Source organism: Anser brachyrhynchus, assembly GCF_964034855.1.
Source record: "Anser brachyrhynchus genome assembly, chromosome: 5".
NCBI lineage: Eukaryota > Metazoa > Chordata > Aves > Anseriformes > Anatidae > Anser > Anser brachyrhynchus.
The window spans coordinates 35,367,817-35,388,551 of record NC_137699.1 but is presented as its reverse complement, the minus strand read 5'-3'; the positions used below and the strand labels follow the sequence as shown (position 1 = coordinate 35,388,551).

Sequence of the window (20,735 nt, the reverse complement as noted above, 5' to 3'; positions counted from 1 at the left end):
TGAGTGTGCCCAGCGGTACTGTTTAATTCCCATGGCAGCACTTTAATGTGCTAGTAAATGCAGCATGTGAGCAGGTGTGGCTGTCAGGAGTTGGTGCAGTTACACACACGTGTGTTCACTCTTTGTCTCTGCAGGATGATGGCGTGGATGTGGTTTGGTCAGCAGGGGCAGCGCGGTTTCATCGTGTTGACATACCTTGGCTTGCAGAGGCTGGCTGGCCAAAATCAGATCTGATCAAATCCAAAGTAAGAGTAGATAAATAGAGTGAGTGCTGGCCTCTCATTGCTGTTTAGCAGCTTCTAATTAAAGAAGTGTTGAGCATTAAGAAATAATTGGCTTCAATCACTACAACAAAGTCCTTTAATTAATAATGTACTACTTTAATAATGTAGGCTAATAAGGCACCTTTATTCCTGATTGAAGATTAATGTACCAGACTGGAGGAGGCCCAGTAAACACACATACATCTACTTAGGTTCTTTTTTTCAGCCTCAGGCATGACAGCTGTGAGGGGCTACTTGTCCTGTGTAGTTATTCACTGCAAATTAGTATTGTTGGGGAAGGAAGATTATTGTGTAGCTTATACTATAAGAGGGGCCACCAAAGTAGTAATAGAGAAAAATGCAGTGGAAAATTACTTGTTTTACACTGGCGGTTTCTAAGAAGTCCATTGCTTCCACAGTTAATCTTAAAGGTCTTGACACATCACGCGCCATGTGTCACAAGGAGATGCAGAGTGGTGGATCACCTCACACAGCAGTTTGCTGTGCTGTCGAGGCCTCTCTTTGGAAACACCTGTTGGCAGGGTTTTGCTTGCAGCACCAGCTGTTGAGAAGCAGCCGATGAGACCTGTCCGCAGAGGGAGGATGGCGGATCTCCAGCACAGGTTGGTGGCACTTGATTGATGTTGCTTTCTCGCTGTGTCCTGGCAAGGTTATTCCTGGTAATGCAGAGCTTAATGGGCAAGGGAGGCAGTGCCTGTGAAAGGAGGGGCCACAGCCCAGTGAGGGTAAGGAACTGGCATTAGCCGAAGGAAGTTAGCAGCATGCCTGCCTCCTCTGAAGGAGATCATTCTCTAGTGGAAAGCCAAGCACAAACTGAAGCAGGCTGAGAACAGACATGTGAAACTCTAGGGAAGGAAAGAATAGGCAATTCTTTAGAATCCCATAGCAAGCAACATACTTCTGCTTCCCCAAAGTAATACTTCAGTATTTATAGTTTCTTCTCACAGTTACATGATGATTGCTTGTTTTCTAAATCTTTAAGAGATTTAGTTAATGGAAAAGAGAGTCTTAATTGAACCCACAGCAAATACAACTAATTTACAGTGTTTCTTGCCTCCATCTATTGCCCATTAAGGTTCTGACTAAATCAAACAGTGCAGTATGTCGAACACCTCATGCTGCTGTGTGGATAAAGTACCAGTTTGTTTTCAGCAATCTGCCTCAGCAGCATCTTTGGGTACGTGCAAAGCTCTCAGCACAGAGGTGCGTCAGTGAGGGTCTGTGTGCTCACCCGATCCGTGAGCCAGTCGCTGAGCTGGCCAGCGCTGAGAAGGGAGGATTGCCAGCAGCGGGCTCTTTTCTTCAGTCTGAACTCCCCTCTGCGCTGGCATCTTTGAGCAGAGGTGCTTTTCTCAGAGAAGGCTGCAAAGTCACAATCCAGTGAATCTGTGGATCAATTCACTCCCAAAATAAATAAGGGCGAGATGACAGCGTCTCGCATTAGAATGCAGTGGAGGTTGGCTCTGAAGTGGCAATTCTGGTGTGTTAAAGCTGCACTTTTGAATGTCAAACTCACCTTTCAGTTGGGAAAGGATTATTTTTGTTGCTTCACTCCTTTGGCTCACCTTGCATTCTCCACAGAGAAACACCCCTATAGAGTACTGCTGGTCTGAGAAGTAGAGCTCTGTGTTGCTTCAAAGACAATTAGAGCAACTTAAAGAAGTGAGCACAGCTGTAATGTATACATGCTTACCACGTCTCCTGTTTGTGTAGGTAACTGAGGAGCAATTTGTAGCAGCAACACACCTAAAGTCCTCCACTATCGTCATTAAATAGCTTATGGATGAGTATATCCGATCCTTTGGTTATTGTCTGAATTGTTTCTACTGCATTGTTTCATTAAGGAAAAAACAATTCTGAAGAGAGTGAGTGAGGTAACATTCCTAAATGAAAAATTTGTAGGTATGACTCGTGGAATTAAAGCTCTTGGGAAGCTTCTCATCAGGGCCCTGGCATTTGGGGCAGCTGGCCCCAACATAGTGATGCAAACCATGGAACTTGAAAATTTACAGTATAATCATTGTGGGAATTTAATGTGTTTGCTTGTTGATGATAAATTCATTGAGCAATTGTTATCCTTAGTCAAAGAAAATCTCAAGACCTCCCAGCAGTACTTTCTTCCTTTTATTTCTAAGCAAACAAATTACCCCTTAGAAAGCAAGAACCCTATACAAAAATCATTAGTCAGAAGATTGTTGTTTTGTGCGATATTTTTTTTTCCTTCTGCACCTCAGAGAGCGGCATTGCCTACTCCCTCTGGCTACCCTTGGTGTCACTGTGCTCAGGTTTACCAAAAGGGATAAAAGATTTTTCAGCGGGCTGGAAATGGTTCCTGGCAGGTATTGTTCAGCTCAGTAAGAAATTCTGGATAATTCCTGGTGAGTAACAGCAATAGCATCATTGTGCCTTTGGATGTGTAAATCTAAAATTAATACCAGGCAGCCGCATGCACTCTTCCAAGAAACTTAAGATTCTTCTCCCTGTTCAGACTTTTGCATGCTCTGCTCCAGCAGCCTGAGTGCAAAGAGTCACCATGTCCAAGCGGGGAAAATAGGATGACGAGCAAGGCAAGAACGTTGTTTTGTGAGCTGGCAGCTGGGAGCTGTCAGTCGTGGTCAGGACTCACCAGCTCAGCGCTGCTGCCTGCTGGGAGGGATGAGCGATACGATGCTCCTCTTCCTCGTGTGGTAGGAAAGGCCGCTGGAGACAGGAGCTGTCTGCACAACTCCCTGCTGCACTTAGAGCTGTGGGATCACAAAGTGCTACCTCACGGCGTTTAGCTAAGATGATACATTGACCAGTTGATTTCTTCAGGTCCTGACCAAATTTTGGCATTTCTTAGCCAGGGCCAGCCTTTCTGCCCTGTGGGTGTTAGTGCTATTGGGCAGAGGCTGGTTTTTGTAGGACCTGAATTTCTTCTTGTCCAACATGAGTCAAACCAGTCTTTGTATTTAAAATTATTAGGGGTAGGGGGAAAGGAGGTTACACAGGTATATACACCCTCATCTGGCAGGTGACCATCTAGGAAAACAGCTTAGCTCTGTTTTTCTTCCCCACAGGCTCCTGCCTTTGTTACCTTACAGCCCAGTCCAGAGCTGCCGCAGCAGTTGTGTCTGCAGACATGAGCCTGGCTTATCCTCACAGTTTAAATCACACGGCCTCCGTGGAGACGGGATGCAGTAAGGCCGGGCTGGTGCCCTCAGTGGAACACCTTGAGATGGCAGCTGGTGGGACGTCCCCCATGCAGGGGTGAGGTAGTGAACGTCTTCGAGTCTCGAGGCCAGAGCAGCTGCAAGCTTCAAAGTTCTCCTGTGTGCCTGGAGCATGTCTGGGGGTGGTGGGTGGTGTGATTTTGTTTAGTGACAGCTAAGAGGAGCCCAGACAGATACATCCAAAGCAAGAGCTTTTCTGAGAACCAGCCATGCTGTCTTGTGGTGTCTCTTGCTGCTTATGTCAAACACCAAGTGTTAAAAATGTGGCTACACCTGCAGTTGCCAGTGGAGAGTATCCAGGCTGTATCCATTGGTACTTACCTGTAACTCCTTGTAGGGGACACAGAGGGCTGGGAACCACCATCCTATAGCTGCCATCGCTCCTCCTTCCCTCCTCCCCAACAAAGACAGCAAACCATAGGCAGAAATAGATCTTTAATGAACTATACAAAAAGTCCTGGTCGCTCCTTCTCCCAATTCCAGTGGGCTCAGCAGAATAGGTGCAAGACTTTGCGGAAGAAGTTCCTAAACTCGGCGTTGAAAACAGTATAAATGATGGGGTTGACAGCACTGTTGACGTAACCCAGCCAAGTGACAGTGCTGGTGACTTGAGTGGGAATGGTGCAGGACTTGCAGAGAGCCCTTGTAATGTGGACCACAAAAAAAGGCGTCCAGCAGAAGAGGAAAGCACCTGCCAAGAGGACATTAAAGAGAGAAAGTGGCATGTTAAAAAGAGTTTAAGTTAACAAGTGCAGCCTGAGCCAAACAAGAACGGTGACAGCTCAGAGTGCTTTGAGGGGGGGAAAAAAAGAAAAGCAGCAGATGTGCAGAGCTGGGCTTCCTCCAAGACAAAAACTTTTAGACATCTTTCTCATCGTAAACGTTGGTGAAGCAAAGTGTAAGTTATGTATCGTTTTGAATTAGCATTTAAGACATCAGGATTCATGCTTACATTGAAGAAAAGGTTGAGTTATAAACAGTGTACATATGTTCTTTCCCAAGGGTGATGTTTGTTGTTGCTACCCTGGATCAAAGGGAGATGGAGCTGTTCTCTGGGTACTTGTTACCTCTCACAACCTCAGATGGGTTCGGCAGGTCTGCAGCTGCAGCCAGGCTGTTCCACAGCAACAAGGGGAGGGTGAGTGCGAACACAAGAGTCCACATGTGAGGAGAGTGAAGGCATTGCATTGGGAAAGTGGAACAAGAGGGAGGTGGCTTTTACCCTACCCTCACCTCCTGCAGGAATGAAAATAGCATGGGCTGGAGTGACAGCTCCTATCCCTGCACAAACACCCGTGCTCAGGCCGTGCGGCTCCTGCCTGGGAGTCCGCAAAAGAACCGGCGTGTGTTTGCCTCGCCAGGTTTAGGCAAGCCCTGCCAGACTGAACCTTGCTGTGGGACAAGGCAGCACGTTTCCCACCCACCCCGTTCCCAGCCATCGCCGACTGTAACTCACCGACGACGACAGGCAGCACCCGCATGGCCTTCCGCTCCCGACCATTGATCTTGGCCCGCTTCCGACTGTGTCCTGGGGGTGGGTACTGGAGGTGCGGGTAGGAGACAGTCTGGACCCCATTGTTCATCACATAGTCCCCAGGCAGGGGGTGGTCAGAGTGAGCGTAAGGGTTGCACTCGTCTGGCTCCAGTCCAGCCTGCTCCCTCTCGATAAAGGGCGAGGGGTGATAGAGCTTTCTGTTGCCCCCGTAGATGCCACCCCGTAGCTTGGCCTTCCTGGCTTCTTCCCAACGCTTGAGTCCCTGGAACATGGCGCAGTAGAGCACCAGCATGACGGGGCAAGGGATGAAGAAGGAGCAGATGGAGGAGTACACAATGTAGTTGTCATCCTCCAGCTGGCACAAGCTGGGGTCCCGGTTTGGAACGTTGTTGAGGCCAAATATGACTGGGGATGCCACAGCAAAGGCGAATATCCAGGTGGTGGAGATGAGGATCAACTGCCGCAAGTCGATTTGTCGCCGGTTGTAGTTCAGCGGGACTGAAACAGCAATAAACCTGCCAACAGAAGGCCCCGGGTGAGTCAGTGGTAACATGAGTGGTTCCCAAGCTGCTTGTTGCTGTCCTTCCCTGTTCAGTGAGCTCCTTCCCCCCAGATGTGCTTGCACAGGCAAGGCCTGTGCTACAACCAGTCTTCCCCCTCAGAATAGCACACAAAGGGACAGCTCTGTCCTAGTCACACAACTGTGCTTTTAGCTTGGCCTCAAGGGTACAGGTGGGACACAAAGCTGACAATGAGGCAGGATGGTAGCACAGAACATCCTCCTTTGGGGGAAACAAGATGCAGCCTCCCTGCACGGGATCCTTGCGAGGGTGTGTGTGGAAGCAGTTTGGTGCCGGGACACAGCTCTCCGGCCAGGCACGCTCCCTCTCTGCTGGCAGGAGGAGGAAGGTACTTACCGATCCACGCTGATAGCACAGAGGTTGAAGATGGAGGCCGTGCACAGCATCACGTCCATGGTCATCAGGGCATCGCACAGCACAGTGCTGAGGGACCACACGCCTCCCTGGAACTGAAGGACAAGATCCCTGGGGTCAGCAGGTGCCAGATCCCACTGCCTTTAAAATGCAGGGAGACAACTTTGGGTCTGGGAGCCTTATGTCTTCCTCCACTCAAATAAAGGGCCTGAAGTCGAGCAGTCCACCCCTCTCAGCATGGTACTCCCCCTTCCAGCTAAACAGTGGTGCAAGAGAATTAGCCCCACATGAGGCTCACAGCTTCCTTAGGGCTTTGCAGTTCTGCCTGGCTGGAGAATTGAGCTCACAGACAATCGGTGTTGCCAAGCAAGTCACTCTGGGCAGAATAGCAGATGTAGTGACAGCCCTCAGACTCAAAACCCCCAGACTCATCAAATGTGCCACCCCAAATATCTCCCCAGCCATGCAGGACTATCATTAGCTGCAAGTCACTGAGGAAGCAGGGAGAGGCTCCCCAACAGTCTGCAGGGCCTGTAGCTCCTCTTTCTTTTTTCATTTCCAAACTACTCCAATGCCCTGTTTGCAAACAACATGAGCAGTTTTTGTGTTACACAACTGTTGTATTCTGTCGTGCTAAGCACAAAGCCAACCTCCCAAGACCGACAGCTTGTAGAACAGGACCATTTCCTCAGCAGTGTGCTGTGAACCTGTCTCTTGGAAAATGGAAATGGAAGGAAAATGGGAATGGAAGAAAAATGGGAATGGAAAGAAACACTCAAGAACAGAACTGCATCAGGATTCATTAAACCCTTAGCACATGACACCAAATATTTGCCAGACTGTATTGCACCCAAAGCTGAGAAACTGAATGTCAGATTCCTTTGCTTGCACCAGGACACCTGCCTTAGGACAAGACCATAAACAGAATTTTTATTAAAAAATATAATTTTAGTAAAACTAGAGAGGGTGGGTACCTTTTTGTCTTTCCCTGTCAGTAAAAGAGAGTCTCAAATCATTTAATTCTCAGCTCAGTCTAAGCCCCTCCACCCTAATTTAGCAGTTTAGAAGAACAGCTCCCTCATTCCCCTAAATTAAACTCATATAATCAGGACTTATATATATATATATGGATAATAATGCTCTGTCAACCCACACTGCCAGAAGACCAGACGGCTGTAATTGGTCTGCAAGCACTGAGTCCAAACTAAATCATGTTGAAAAAAAAAGAATCAGGCACGACAAACTGAGCCTCTTGTATCTGGCATAATGATACCTTAAGCCTGGATGTTATTTCTGCAAGGAGCTGGGCACAAAGCAGTAGTGCTGGCAGAGAACAGGCAGTGGTGTGGGCCAGATAGGCTCAGCAAGAAACACACACAATCTCCTGAAGGACTGGTCTGAGCTGTCAGACTTTTTAAGAAGAAAGCACATATTTCATTCGCCAGGCAAAAAATCCTTCTCCCTGGAGGTTCAGAGAAATCATCTTATGAGACCATGCTGTTCTGCCTAGGCATCATCCTGTTTCATCCCTGCTATGGCAAACCAGGAGCAAAAGATCCTTCCAGGTCTAACGCTGTCCATGCAGCAATTCTGGCACTTCCACTCGCAGAGCAGCCGAGCACTGAGCACTTCAGGGCAGGGGCTGGCACCCTGGTGTTCCCAAGGGGCTGCTTACACCTTTGCTGAAGGTACGGCAAGGCTCTCTGGTTTTCACTGCATTGTTTCTCAGCCAGTGGCACAGACTGCACAGCATGAGACCGAGGACAGAAGGAAGGACTGCAACACCTTCAGCTAGCACAGCCACCAAAAACTGCTTGCAGAAGTTTGTTTGAGCCACACTCCAGTCTAGTCCGGGTATAAAACCAGCCAATTATTTCCGCATTAAAGCACTTTTAAGTGGAATACACAGAAAGTGTCAGCTCAAACCTTCTCTGCTCCATGCCAGCGTGTCATTATTCCCTTGAATTTGGTCAGCACGGACAGGGAACTGACAAATTTGCTTGCAGGCAAATCAGAAAGTCTCAGTGAGCTCTTCCTACTACAGCAGCAGAGAATTTTTCCTACATTTGTGATTGCCAGGCAAACTCTGCAATCCTCCAAGTGCCTCTGCAGAGAGAAGCTGGTGTAAGAACCCCCACTTACTCTACTCAACGTGATGTACAAATAGGTGTGATTTTAGCTTGAAAACAAAAAGTTTGGTAGCACTGGCTGCTTGTCATCCTGGATCCAAACAGGTCTTTTAAAAGCAGCTTGCATATCTTGGAGATATTATATACAGTGTTGGAGCACAGCCTGGCATTTCCCCCCTTTGCAAAGTCCCAAGGGCATTTTTATATCTGTATATATTTGTATGTGTACATAAAAACATTTCTCATATATAGAGCATACATACATTATTTACATACTTTCTATATATTAAACAGAATATATAAAGATAAAATTATATATAGCATACATATATTATACTGATATATGAACTATATATTATATGTATTGCTATAATATAGGAAAGATATGATATACTCAATATATATTTATATATATGATGAATATATAGGTTTTTAATGTTTTACATATATTAATGCAATATGTAACTCATATTTATACGTTACATATTTCATACATTTCTCTAGATGTTACCTGTGCTATATTTGTAATACATGCATATATAAATTAGATTATGAAAATTACTAGATTATTACAAATAGATTATAAATAAATAAATATGTATATAAAATGTCCCCGTGAGTTTAGAAAATATTATACAATATATACACTGTGTATATAATCTTATTATATTATATATATATAATAAGTATTACTATGGTTATATATTACTACATGTAATATATATGATTTACTGTATATTTTTATGTCTTCATACAATGTGTTACATATATCTTTCTATATATGTGTGTGTGTGTATATATAAGCCCCTGGAGCTTGTGTGTATTTTATCTATGTATAAAATGTGTATTTATTCATATAATTTATCAATTCATTAATATGCATTGTGTAGTGTATTAGTATATCATAATATCATACAATCACAGAACAAGTATAAATACAGAATGTCTATATGATAGAATATATGTAGTCATAATAGGTGATATGCTACATAAAATATATACATATGGTAAGCACTACCTATGCTTATGAAATACACAGGATATGTGTATATATGACACCGCACACAGGCAGAGAGGGATGCGGATGAGCTGCTCTGTGCACGTGGAAGGACCTCAGCTTGCTGGGGGTGACCTGCAGAGCCCCCCCAGGCAGCCAGCGAGCCGAGGAACACGGCTCCTGCTCCCGTGTTCCTGGATTAGCTCCAAAAACAGCACTTCGGTACCAGAAAACTATCAACTGACTTGGAAAGGCAGACGTTAAAAACCAGTGGGGAGCCGAAGCAAGCGATTCGGCGTCTTGGGAGGAAGAAGAGCAGAACGCCTGCAATGGGGCCAGCAGGGAGGTACCAGGGGCCCGGAGAGGAATCTGACTGAGGTGCAAATGCAACCTGAGAGGTATCATCGTGAGGCCAAGAACAGAAATAACTCGACTGTATCTGGTTCTAAACCAGAAGTAGAGAGAAGCGCTTTTGTTTAAGTAACCCAAAAGAAAGCCATCCGGGGAAGCAGCCGTCATGTCCCAGCACTTACAGATGCTGTGGGTACCAGGACTGAGGCCGGAGGGCACACTGGGGGCCTGTCTGCCCCCCAGGCCGTGGCCCTGAGCAGCTCCACGCGCCCAGGGCTTGCTGCCGGAGTCCTTAGGGCAGTCCACGCAGTTCCACTCCAGGCCCACAGCTGCTCTCCAGTCTCTGTCTTTGTTCTGGGTGCCCTGCCCCAAAACTGCATGGCACCGCACCCAGCGGTTCATTTTGCTGGTGGTTCCCCCTCCTGCAGCAACCTCCCTGTGCCCTCAGGTGTGAAATCACTCCCAGTTTGAGCTGTGCTGTTTGAGGCAGCAAGGTTTGCACCACATTATAACCCACAGAGTATACAAGCCTTTGCAAAGCGACAATACCCACTGGTCCAAGGAGAAAGAGCAAAAAGCAAGCTCATCAGGTCAGAAACTGCCTATACTGGGTCCAGGGGCAAAGAATCCTCCTCAATCACAACTGGCAATTATTAGGCACATCTCAGTGGGCACCTGGGATGGAACTGACACTGTCAGTCCTTTTCATAAAATAATAACTACAGCTGGAAAAGAGTGGCTTGTTCTTTCTCAAGTTCTGCAAAGTCAAAGTGTCAGCATCCTGCAGAACCAGGACAGAAAATCTCAATCCTACGATGCAACATGTTCTCCTGCACTTGAGGACTTTGGTATCACTTCGTGGCACTTGTTTCTGAACTGTTTTTTGAGACATCTCTACCTGGTGCTCCGCTAGGAAGAGATTAGGGCTGCAGTTTCCTCAGAGGTCTTCAAGAAGCACAGCCTTTTTAAGTCTAGTCCAACCAGCACTTTTCTTTCCCTCTTGTTTTTTGACCATCCACAGTGACCTGAGCAAAGTTGATCTTTCTCTACATTCACAGTCCTCCCTGTTCACATTTACAGGAGCGGGCAGCTCTGCGAGGATTAATATCAGGCAGTAGTGATGTCACGCATGGGATTATGATTAGTGGAGCTGTAAAGCCAAAGTAGACTCTGAAGAAACTGTTTAGCTATTTTTACATACCCATCTCCTTGAGAGGCAGCCTGAACTTCCAGATGAGGTCTGGATTCAGACCTGCATGTTTCATGCAGGCTTCTCTCTAGTGCAGATCAGCCACTCCAAACAGAATTTGGGAGCTGAATCAAGAAACACAACCCTCAAATTTTTGCCAAAAGTTCACGCGGATCCTCACCAATTCAGATTATGAGGGAGAAGATTTGACTCAGAGCCACAGTGTTCAAAACCCATTCGTGATTTCGGAAAATGAACGTATTCTGCAAAGGACAAGATCCGTCAGGCTGCAGCACCTTCCAAGGACACAGTCTTTGCCGTGAGACTCATGCTGGGCACTCAGAAAGTTGGGAACCAATAGCAAAATGTGCCAAGAACCTCTCTGATGGGGGAGTGACTTTGGATTAGAGGCATAGCTGGCTTTGCTGGGTCATGTGGCTAAGTGGTACCTAATTACAGCAGGTTGCAGAAGATTAGCCCACCAAGGTACACAGTGTAAGGCTTTAGGGATCATAAACAGCTCAAGCCGCCTTTATGTGCTCCAGAGCAACTCTTTTTTTTTTTTCCTTCTCTTTCTTTTTTCCATTCTCTGCCCCTCATTTTCTTTTCCGGAAACACACACATGATCAGTAGTGCTGGTGCTGAGAAGACACAGCCAGCCAGCTGCAGAGCAAAACATGCTCTACAGGCAAGTCGTCTCCCTTAACAAAAGAAAACAAAGCTGCAAATATAACCCCGCAAGGCAGCCTACCTGCTACATCTTTTATAAGCCATCCTCTGCACACCCAAACGGGTGAGGATAGGCACGTTAATGACCACACTCAAAATCTGCAGGCATCACTCGTTGGAGAAGATGGAAAACTGTACATGCGTGGCACGCTTTGCCCTTAGCTCAGCGCTTTGTGGAAGACAAGGAGGGTTTATAGGATGGTGATAATCACCTTCTCTCTGGACACCAGCTGAAGCCCTTTCAAAGCGGTATTCCAGGCACAGACTGAGTGCTTGTTTAGCACCAGGAAATTCACATGCAGCCACTGTGTTCGCTTACAAGGTACCGGTGTCTCACTACAAATGGCACTTAAGTTCTGGATCAACCACCTTGCAGAGAGGAGGGAAAACTCCCAACTTTGTCTCATAAAGAATAAAAAGTTATGGAAAAGATTTTATAGGATGGCAGAAGGTGGACTAAAATGCCCTTGCAGGCTGCCTTCCTCGCTGATGTTCCTAAGTACAGACAATTTGTAAAGGAAAATCTGCCTTCTTGCACACAAGCCTAATGCCAGATGAGTTCTTACACCACCAGTGCTCCATGAGCCAGGGCAGGGCCAAAGGTTTTGCTCTTTTTTTCCTATGGTGAAAGCACTTGTCTGAGTCCTGCCATGTGCTTTGCCATGGTACAACATAGGAGCTTCATACCTGCCTCCTGCCAGCCCTGCAGACAGGCTCCGTAAGAAGCAGGGCACGCAAAGCAATCTTTCAGCCTCTGGTGGTGATGGCATACAAAATAAGAGACCCAGAAAATAGCAGCCCACAAGAATTAGGACATGCCTGGCTGGATTTCCAAACAAGTAACTGCCTCTGCTCTGCAAGGCCATGGTTCAAGTGTGCAACATGGAGAGACTGAAAGTGCTAATCCTAAGAGCCCAGGCCTGCTGAGAAAGATATGGCACCAATGAGAAGAGCAATAATCCCTGCATACGGGCAAATCCAGGATCTGATTCAAAAAAATAAGTAAATCTGAATGCCCACCAGAAGCTGACTCTGGGCTTTTTTATGAGCCAGGTTGGCTGCTGCATTCTCCAGAAGACAAAATGCGGCCTGCAAAGAGAGAGTAAGGAGAGGAGAGGGACACAAGACAAAGGTGGCCTCACACCTGTTGTAACATACTTTAAAAACGAGGGGGAAGTCTGGTCCACCTGAACCGTTATGAAGGCCCTGAAAATAAAATCGTTAGCACTGGTTCATAATTGCTGGCATATATCATATCACCTCCCCACTATTTCATCCAGGGACTGTATGGCTCAGGTATCACTCAGGCTAGAAGAACATCTATTTCCACTGAAGCTGTAAGATTCCAGGGAAGACTGTAATTTCAGGTGCTATTGCAAACAGGATGACATGCATTTACAGACAGCCACAGAAAATTTGGAGAACGGTAGAGGTCTGCTCTCATCAGAAGCACTGCATCACAGGTGATACCAAGTCAGAAGGACATTAGGTTTTCACCCTGATAGAATAATAGAATCAAATTTGCAATATTTTACTATGTTTAGTTAGATAGATGGAAGACTGGAAACTTTGTATGCCTAATGCTACCTCACTCACTAAAGAATCAGCCTTATCTGTAAGACCATACAGAACTGTAACACAGGATTGGGGAAGGAGGGCAAGATAACCTAGGCCTGGAGGACGTGCCTGCAAAGAATAGGTGAGGAACTCATGGCATGCACATCGTTGGATGTGTAAATGACTTAGTTTAGTATGCCCGGCTAAGCTGGAACAACAAGATAAGAAAGAGCCAGATGTCCTGAGCATGCACAAGGACTGGGTTCAAGCAGGGAACACAGTGAGGAAGACTATCGATGACCACCAGAGACCCCTGAACGACCACCAGTGGAAACAAATGCTCATGCATCAGGAACTTTTACATATCTTAACGAATTACGGAAAGAAGTAATCATTTCTCGAAAATCTAATGAATACTTATGTTCTAATTGCATATAACCCCTGTAGCCCTGACAATTCGGCACGCACACTAGGTGGAGCGATCCCCTGTGCATCCATGCGGTGCTGCAATTAAAGAATGTCTGACTTCTGAAACCCCAAATTGGGTCTTAAAGAGCTTCTTTGACCGACTTTTACGGTATCACAGGCACACATATAATACAATTTGCTGCAGAAGAGCTCTTCCTACTCCAGCGTTACACTGACACCCTGAAAAGTTTTATGCAGAACAGCGTCATCCTCAGCATGAAAACGGCTGGTGTAATTAACGCTGGTTGTTCTGTTGCTCTGAAGATCTGCAAGGCCAAGTGCCTGCTGGGGAGAGCCGTCTTCCCTGACCTGTAGAGGAGCAGGGTAAACACGCAGATCTGCTAAAACCGTTTCCTCTTTTTCGTAATCAGTTACACGGATCTTACGGGCAAAGATGTTTACGTAACCGTGCCTTACACGGCTCCTGCCAGCAGCTTCCTGGATCAGACCTGTTTCACGGCTTAGGCCCTCGGCATGGATTAAGGAAAGCGCTGATCAGAGGAACGCTCGCAGTGAAGCAGGTAGGAGGTAGGCTCTGCAGCTGGCTACAGAAGTGGAAGTCGCTCAGCCTGGTGCCTGCCCTAATTGTTGGGAATGCCTCCGCAACTGAAAGGCTGCCAAGGTTCCTGTCATCCTCACAGAGCCTTTGGGGCAGACAGAGCAGTTAACACAAAGGCGAGTCTTTGTAGCCGCACAGCCACACACTGCAGATCTCTAGTGGGCAAAGCCCCTCAGAGCTTAACAATATCCTGCAGTACCTCCACACCACCGCACAGCTCTACTTTCTCATGTGTTCTCACTGCCACAGGGGAGCAATAACCACCATACTCAGTTCTGTCGCTGCTCCAGGCAGACTTTTGTGTCTTTTCCTGGCCTCCCTTCACACAGAAGCAGGGCTTTGCTCCTGGGGAATCATCACAGACCCCTGGGAGTGCCCCAGGCCACCTCCTTCCCCTTTGCTTCCCATCATCTTTGCTACATTGCCAGCAGATTGCTAGGAGAGCACGACTTCACACTCCAATCAGAAAGACAAGGACGCTGTAGAAGAGCAGTCTGCCTTTCCCATGGCTTTTTACTTTGCCCCATCATACCGCTTACTGAGGCAGAACTCCTGCTGAAGTCAGTATGATTACAAACCCAAAAGCTGTTTCCCAAGCAAGCTGGAATTACAAACGCCTTCTGCATATCTGGGCAGCCCTCTGTGTGGTAATTAACACCTGGCAAACTCTAGAACATCTCTTTGGTCTGTGTTTGAACAAGTTCAGTGGAAAGTGCTGGACACGTCCGCATCCCCGTGCTATGATCTGGCACACGACTGCACCGATACCTGCACGCTGGCTCTGTCACCACTGCGTAGTAGCTAGAGAGGCAGATGGCGAACAGCACTAATCCACCTCCGCTGCCCTCGGCTTGTCAATCCACCTCCATCCAAAGCAGCACTCCAAAGAGAACGAAGAACGATCAGGTTACAGAAGTGCTTTTGGTTTTCTCTAAAGACGGTGCATTACTGCAAGAGAGAAACTGGCAGTAACCACTGCCCTGGCAGGAATTCACTTCACATCCACAGTCTCGGGAGCTGCTCAGTTTGGAAATGGATGCTTTAAGCCAGTGGAAAGCTGATGTTTCTTTCTTTCCCCATCCATAGGGTATTTCTTGGTCACATCAGGCTGTGGAAGATCAAAACTGACAAATGACAGCAGCGTTTGAATTTAGGGAAGACAAGCTTCATTACATCAGTTTAACACTCTTGCTCATTAAGGCCCCGAGCGTTAACTCGAGCTGTTAAGGTAGGTAAACTTGACTATACAAATTAGCGAGGAAAGAAATACAATCTGAGGAACTCCCAACAACACAGTCAATATGAGGATGGGGCAGGACTCAGGGGCAAGTGTTCACCTCACGCAGTGAAGGCTGGTCTGTGGGGAGATGGGGCCTGCATCACTCAAGGCTTCCCTGCACATCTGGAGAGAGCCCCACGGCCCCAGCTCAGGGGGATATGCTGACTTCCTGCACCACCAGCCTGTCTCCAAGGGCTGTTTATTCTTTATGGTATATATGGTATATATTCACATACCAGTATGGCTGAGGGAGCCTAGCGCAGCAGGGCAATTGGCCAGGAGTGACAGACACATCTCCTGCTCACCGTTAGGATGATGGCTTTGGTGCTACTCTCATAAACTGCCCAGGGGAGGACAGGACTGGAGGAGGTTTGCAGCAGGTGGCCCCATTTCCCTGCCCTTCTGCTCAGCTCTGGTTCCAGTCAGGACTGCAGTGGTTGTGAAATGGTACAGAAAAGAAAAGGTTGTGACCACACACACCAGGTTCTGCCTTACCCAGCACCTGCCTTCAGCAGTCCTCCAACACTGCAGGGACAAACAAGGGACGCCCACAGGGAGCAGACACAACTGGGCTCAGTACATCCAAGACCTCTGAATGCCCAGGGTGGACTAGAAGTTTAGCTGTGACATTATGCTGGCTTCTTAAGAAGTACAAAAGGGGTGCATGTGTCAACAAACGCTGCTAATGGGCTGCAATAAGCTTTCTTAACGACTAGTAGTAGCATCTAAGACTTCTCCCATTGTGCTCAGGCTTCTGTGAATGCCAGCAAAAGATAATCCACATCTCACAGGAAGGAATCCCATCCCCGCTGAAGCTTGTGGGAGATTTGTTGTTTTGAGGAGATGTCAGATGTCACCTCAAAAGTTTTTAAAGTGTTTTTTTTAAAACTTCCACCTGTCTTCTAAAGCCCTGACTCAGAGGGATGCTTCCAAAAACCCGATATCTCAGAAGAAAAAGGCACAGGACAGCCAAGCTTCTCCTGCTGAATGAAGGAAGCAGTTCGACTTTATTGGTCTGTTTCTGCTAAACAAGGAGCAAAAAGTCCCCTCTCATCAGGTTCTCAAGTTTTTCAATACACCCTCAAAGTCCACCTTTGCTCTGTGAGAACCTTCAGGGAAGTTTAAAAAAATAAACACAAAAACCACAAGAAGGAATAGAAGCTGTACTGAACCTTCAGGACTGTTCAGGCAACGTTTGCAGTGGCTAAATGCAGTAGTACAAAGCGCAAGTTGAAATCAATCTACTTCTAAGCAGCAGCGATCACTACACCTTATGTCCCTGGTGCTGCCTGCCCGGGTCACTTTTCCTTTCCTCATTAACAAGCGGATGTTCCCTCTTTGTGACACCCTTCATGATAAGTGACACATCTGCATTTATACACGCAGATTGAGCATCTGATTCTGATCTACAGTTTTCACATTGGCCTCTGAGAAAAATGAAAATTTGTCCCCCGGCACTGGCACAACGGCTCCTCCGACTTTTCCTTACCATATTTCACAACAAAATGAGCTGCAAATCCCCACATGCAGGAGATGCCCCGTTGCCTGCTCCAGGAGGCTGCTGCACATCCATGCCCGTCCAGCACCTTCCGCAGCCACTCTGCGTGCGATTGCTGGTTGGCAGTGGCTGCTACAGGAGCACAGACCCTGCTGCGTGCTCCGTGTTCTGCCTGAGCACCCAGAAATCGTCTGTGGTACCCAAGGAAGCTCCCACAAGGCTCGTGCCCAGCAGGAAGCGTTTTTAGCAGTATGCCATGATATGTCAACCAGCATTTTATGAATGCCAGCAAAGCCCAAGCCTGCAGGCTAAAGGAAACCACACTGGTGTCTGTCTGCCCACAGATTCAAGAACAGAAGGCACGGTGAGACAACAGGAAGAGCAAGGGGGGAAAAAAAAAGGAAAAGAATTCCAATTAGCAAGAAATAGCTGTTAAGGATGATAGAGACGGAGGCTTTTTAACCACCAAAACTGAGACAACAAGGGAAAAGCAAATGACCAAAACCAAGCAGCATGGCAGGGCTCCTGAGTGCAGGGGAAAGAGAGAGGGGAATCTATTGCTCCTGTCCAACACCGGTTCTTCCTAGGGTTCCCCAGCTGAACCTGTCCCTCTAGAAGACCTCTGTCTCCGGAGAGGTCACAATGTCCTCCCAAATCCTAGGACCAGGTAGAGGCTAAAAGCATCCTAAGCTCTAATCCGCCACCTTCCTTGCTTAAGAAAATACAGACCCAACCCAGTCAGGCACTGAGCAGCAGCCCTGGTGTGGGAGAGGAGAGTAGACACTAAGGCTTGAACTCTGCTGGTATGATCCTGTGTTAACCTTCACAGATGGGGCCCCACACTGCCTCACTCCTGGGGACTTCCCCTGGCACTCCCAAGTGACATTTAAGCCACTGCTTTACAAACCATATGTCAAACCAAAAAAATGCGAGGTCAGGTCTGACTGACCCACCCTCAGGCTGCAGCTCACTGGGGCTGCCCACCTTCATCTCGTCCTGGCTCTCCCCACATCAGGAAAGGACTCCTCTGTCCTCCACTCCACCAGCCACCACAAGGCCAGGGACACAACACCTGCTACTTCGGCCTGTGTGTGCTGTCCTCCGTTCACCTCTGGGTGCTGCGGGGAGGGAGCCGCAGGCTGTGGCGAGCCTGGTCCAACAGATCCCTCCTCACCCTGGTCCAATAGATCCCCCCATCTCAGAGCATCGATCCTCAGGCAGCACAAATTTATCTCCCTTCTACGGAGAGAGATGCAAAACCACTCAGCCTCAGGAACACGTGAATTGCACCCCTGCCCCTCGCTCCCGCTTTTCTTTCCCTCAGCTGCCGCAGCTTTGGAGGTGGACAGGTTTCGGGGGTGGCTGGAGGCCTGCCTCAACGCCTCCCACCAAAGCCACTTTGGTGGGGCGATCCCATCCCTAATAATGTCCCTAAAAAGGCAGCTTCCCCTATTCAACCAGTCTCAGCAACCTCCTTCCTCTCTCTTCTCACCCAGCCCTGCTCACCTCGCACCAGGCGGAGCACAGCAGAGGAGCTGAGCTCTCTGTCCCTTCCCAAACACCTGCTGATGGCAAAACGGGACGTGCACGCTGCGGCGGCTCCCCGGAGCTGCCGACCACCCCGGGACATCTGCATTGGGGTTTTCCAGCCCGGCAGGACGAGGGGAGCCACCAAGCAGCGATGCCACCGGGGCCACCAGCGAGAAGCCGCCGTGGTTTATGCATCTCTCTTCGGAAAAGGGAGATCAATTTGGGCTGCTGGGGATCGATGCCCCGAGATGGGGGGGATCAAAAGCGACACAAGCAGCCCGGCGGGGACCGGGCAGGGTGCCCGGGGGGGGCCGTGGCCATCCCAAACCGGAGGGAGCTGGGGGGCACAAATCCCAAACCGGAGGGAGCTGGGGGGCACAAATCCCAAACCGGAGGGAGCTGGGGGGCACAAACCCACCGAGGAGCTCCAGCCCCCGACCCCCGCGGCCCCCCGGGCGGCCTCACCTCGGAGTACACGAAGAGGGGCAGGACGAGGAGGGCCAGCAGCAGGTCGGCGACGGCGAGGCTGACGATGAAGTAGTTGGTGGTGGTCTTGAGCGCCCGCTCGGTGCAGACGCTGAGGCACACCAGCCCGTTGCCGCCGACGATGAGGAGGATGAGGACGATGCCCAGCACCAGGGCGGCGACGTTGTGGCCACCCGGAGGCGGCGGCGGAGGCTCGCTGCCGTTCCCCGGGGCGCTGCCGTTCCCCATGGCGCCGCGGCGCTGCCCCGGCAGCCGGGCTCATGGAGCCGCCGGCCTCACGGTGCTGCCCGGCCCCGGGGCGAGGCCGGGGGAGGCCGGGGGAGGCCGGCAGAGCCGGCCCCAAACTTTGCGAGGAGCGGGGAGGAGCCTCCCGGAGGCAGCCCCGGCACCAAGCGGGTCACCGGGAGGCTTAGCGGCAGGGGGCGGGCTGCCCGTGTCCCCCCCCTTCTGCCCGTGTCCCCCCCCTTCTGCCCGTGTCCCCTCCCTATGCCCGTGTCCCCTCCCCGCAGGGCACCCGCAGCCCTTGGGGAGGCTGGAGGGAGGCTGGGGTCGGGGGGAGACCCCCCCAGCTCTTGCCGTGGTTGGGGTGCCTGGCCGGAGGTCCGCTGGGGGAGGCTCCTTCTCCCCCAGGGTTTTGAGCTGGAGGAAAAGGACAAGTCTTCGGTGACACCGCTGAGATTTCTTCTGCGATCAGCCGCCCCCCTGCCGGCACAGCGTCGCTCCGTCGGTGTGAATTCCCCCGGTCTTCCCACCCCAAAGCTCCGGGAGCGGTGCTGGAGCAAGGCAACGCGCCCTTCAGAGCGAAAAACTGCAAGAAAATGAATTTAAAAGACTTTGCGGCGGCACGTTATGGGAGGCAGAGGAGAAAAAAAATAAAAAACAAGGTCCGTATGTTGAGCGTAATGTCTTCCTCGGTATGAGGCTGACCACTTTTATATGTCTCCGAAACAGCGGAGGCACTGGCCCCACAAGCACTGCACTGCAAATGTTGTGGCAGATCAAAGCACCCTCGGATCGGTCAGACCTTGACGAAGCTACACCGTCGGGAAAAAAAAAAAAACAGCAAGTTTCAGAGTAGGTGGTTGTTTCAAGTCAGCCTGACCTGAAGGTATTTTCCCCAGGAGATTCAAAGCAATAGTATGAACAGTAATTAGAGAAATCAATGCTGTTAGCCTGGATCCCTGAGAGCATTTGAAGGACTGGGGAGACTATAACCATCCAGAAAATGGCAAACTGCCTCTTTTTAAATGGGGAGGGACAAGAAACCAGGGACTAAAGAGTAATCTGTATTTCTTCAAGTAATAGAACTTGTTCCTTGCTAGAGCTAGGAGGGAAATAATTAGATATCACGTACCTCAGCTTTAGCTCTGCTGCAATCTCACATAGCATTGTCTTCAGCAATGAAAGGGGGAAGACTAGCTGAAATTATTATGGATTGGGTGAATAACAGGTTGGAAAACTGTACTCCGAGGTCTGTGCAGAATCTGGTAATGTTTAGAATTTGCATAATTGACCTGAATGAGTGTCCAGAGAGACCACTAATTAAATTTGAAGATACTGCCAAGACAGGTGAGGCTGCGAGCATCTTGGAGCACAGGATGAGAATTCAAAATGTTATGTTGCAAAAAACACCTGGCAAATGCAGGATGCAATTCAAAAGGAATTTTGCATCTGTCCTGTGCTTGGGCAGGAATAATCAGCTGCAGAAATGCAGTACTGAGGCAACAACCAGATGGAGAGTAGGTGTAGGAGCAAAGGTGCTGTAGCAGGTTGTAAGCTGCACATGGGGACTAGGATGTCTTATTGTTGTAAATGAGAGAAAAAGAAGCCAAAGCTCTCCTGGAATAATGCTGTGGTACCTGTGGTACAGAGGTACCTGTGCACCTGCAGACTCAGGCAGCCTTCATTCTGCCAGCCACACTCAGAGTCACCTTTCACAATACTTGCCATAATTATGCCAACTAAAATAAGAGACAGAGATTATGATTCCTAGAGGTAGGGGTTAAGGTGACGTTTCTCACTCCCTAGGATGAACAC

General features: G+C 48.7%; 1 protein-coding gene across 1 annotated transcript; it reads right to left on the bottom strand.

Annotated features, from left to right (window-relative positions):
• Window positions 1-2,395: 2,395 nt before the first annotated feature.
• Window positions 2,396-19,155, bottom strand: DRD4 (dopamine receptor D4). Its single transcript, XM_080593778.1, has 4 exons — window positions 18,678-19,155; window positions 5,909-6,021; window positions 4,953-5,506; window positions 2,396-4,187 (listed from the first exon to the last, which is right to left on the bottom strand). Exons 1-4 carry the CDS (start codon window positions 18,924-18,926, stop codon window positions 3,985-3,987), a joined length of 1,119 nt encoding a protein of 372 aa, XP_080449904.1. The 5' UTR covers window positions 18,927-19,155; the 3' UTR covers window positions 2,396-3,984.
• Window positions 19,156-20,735: the final 1,580 nt, after the last annotated feature.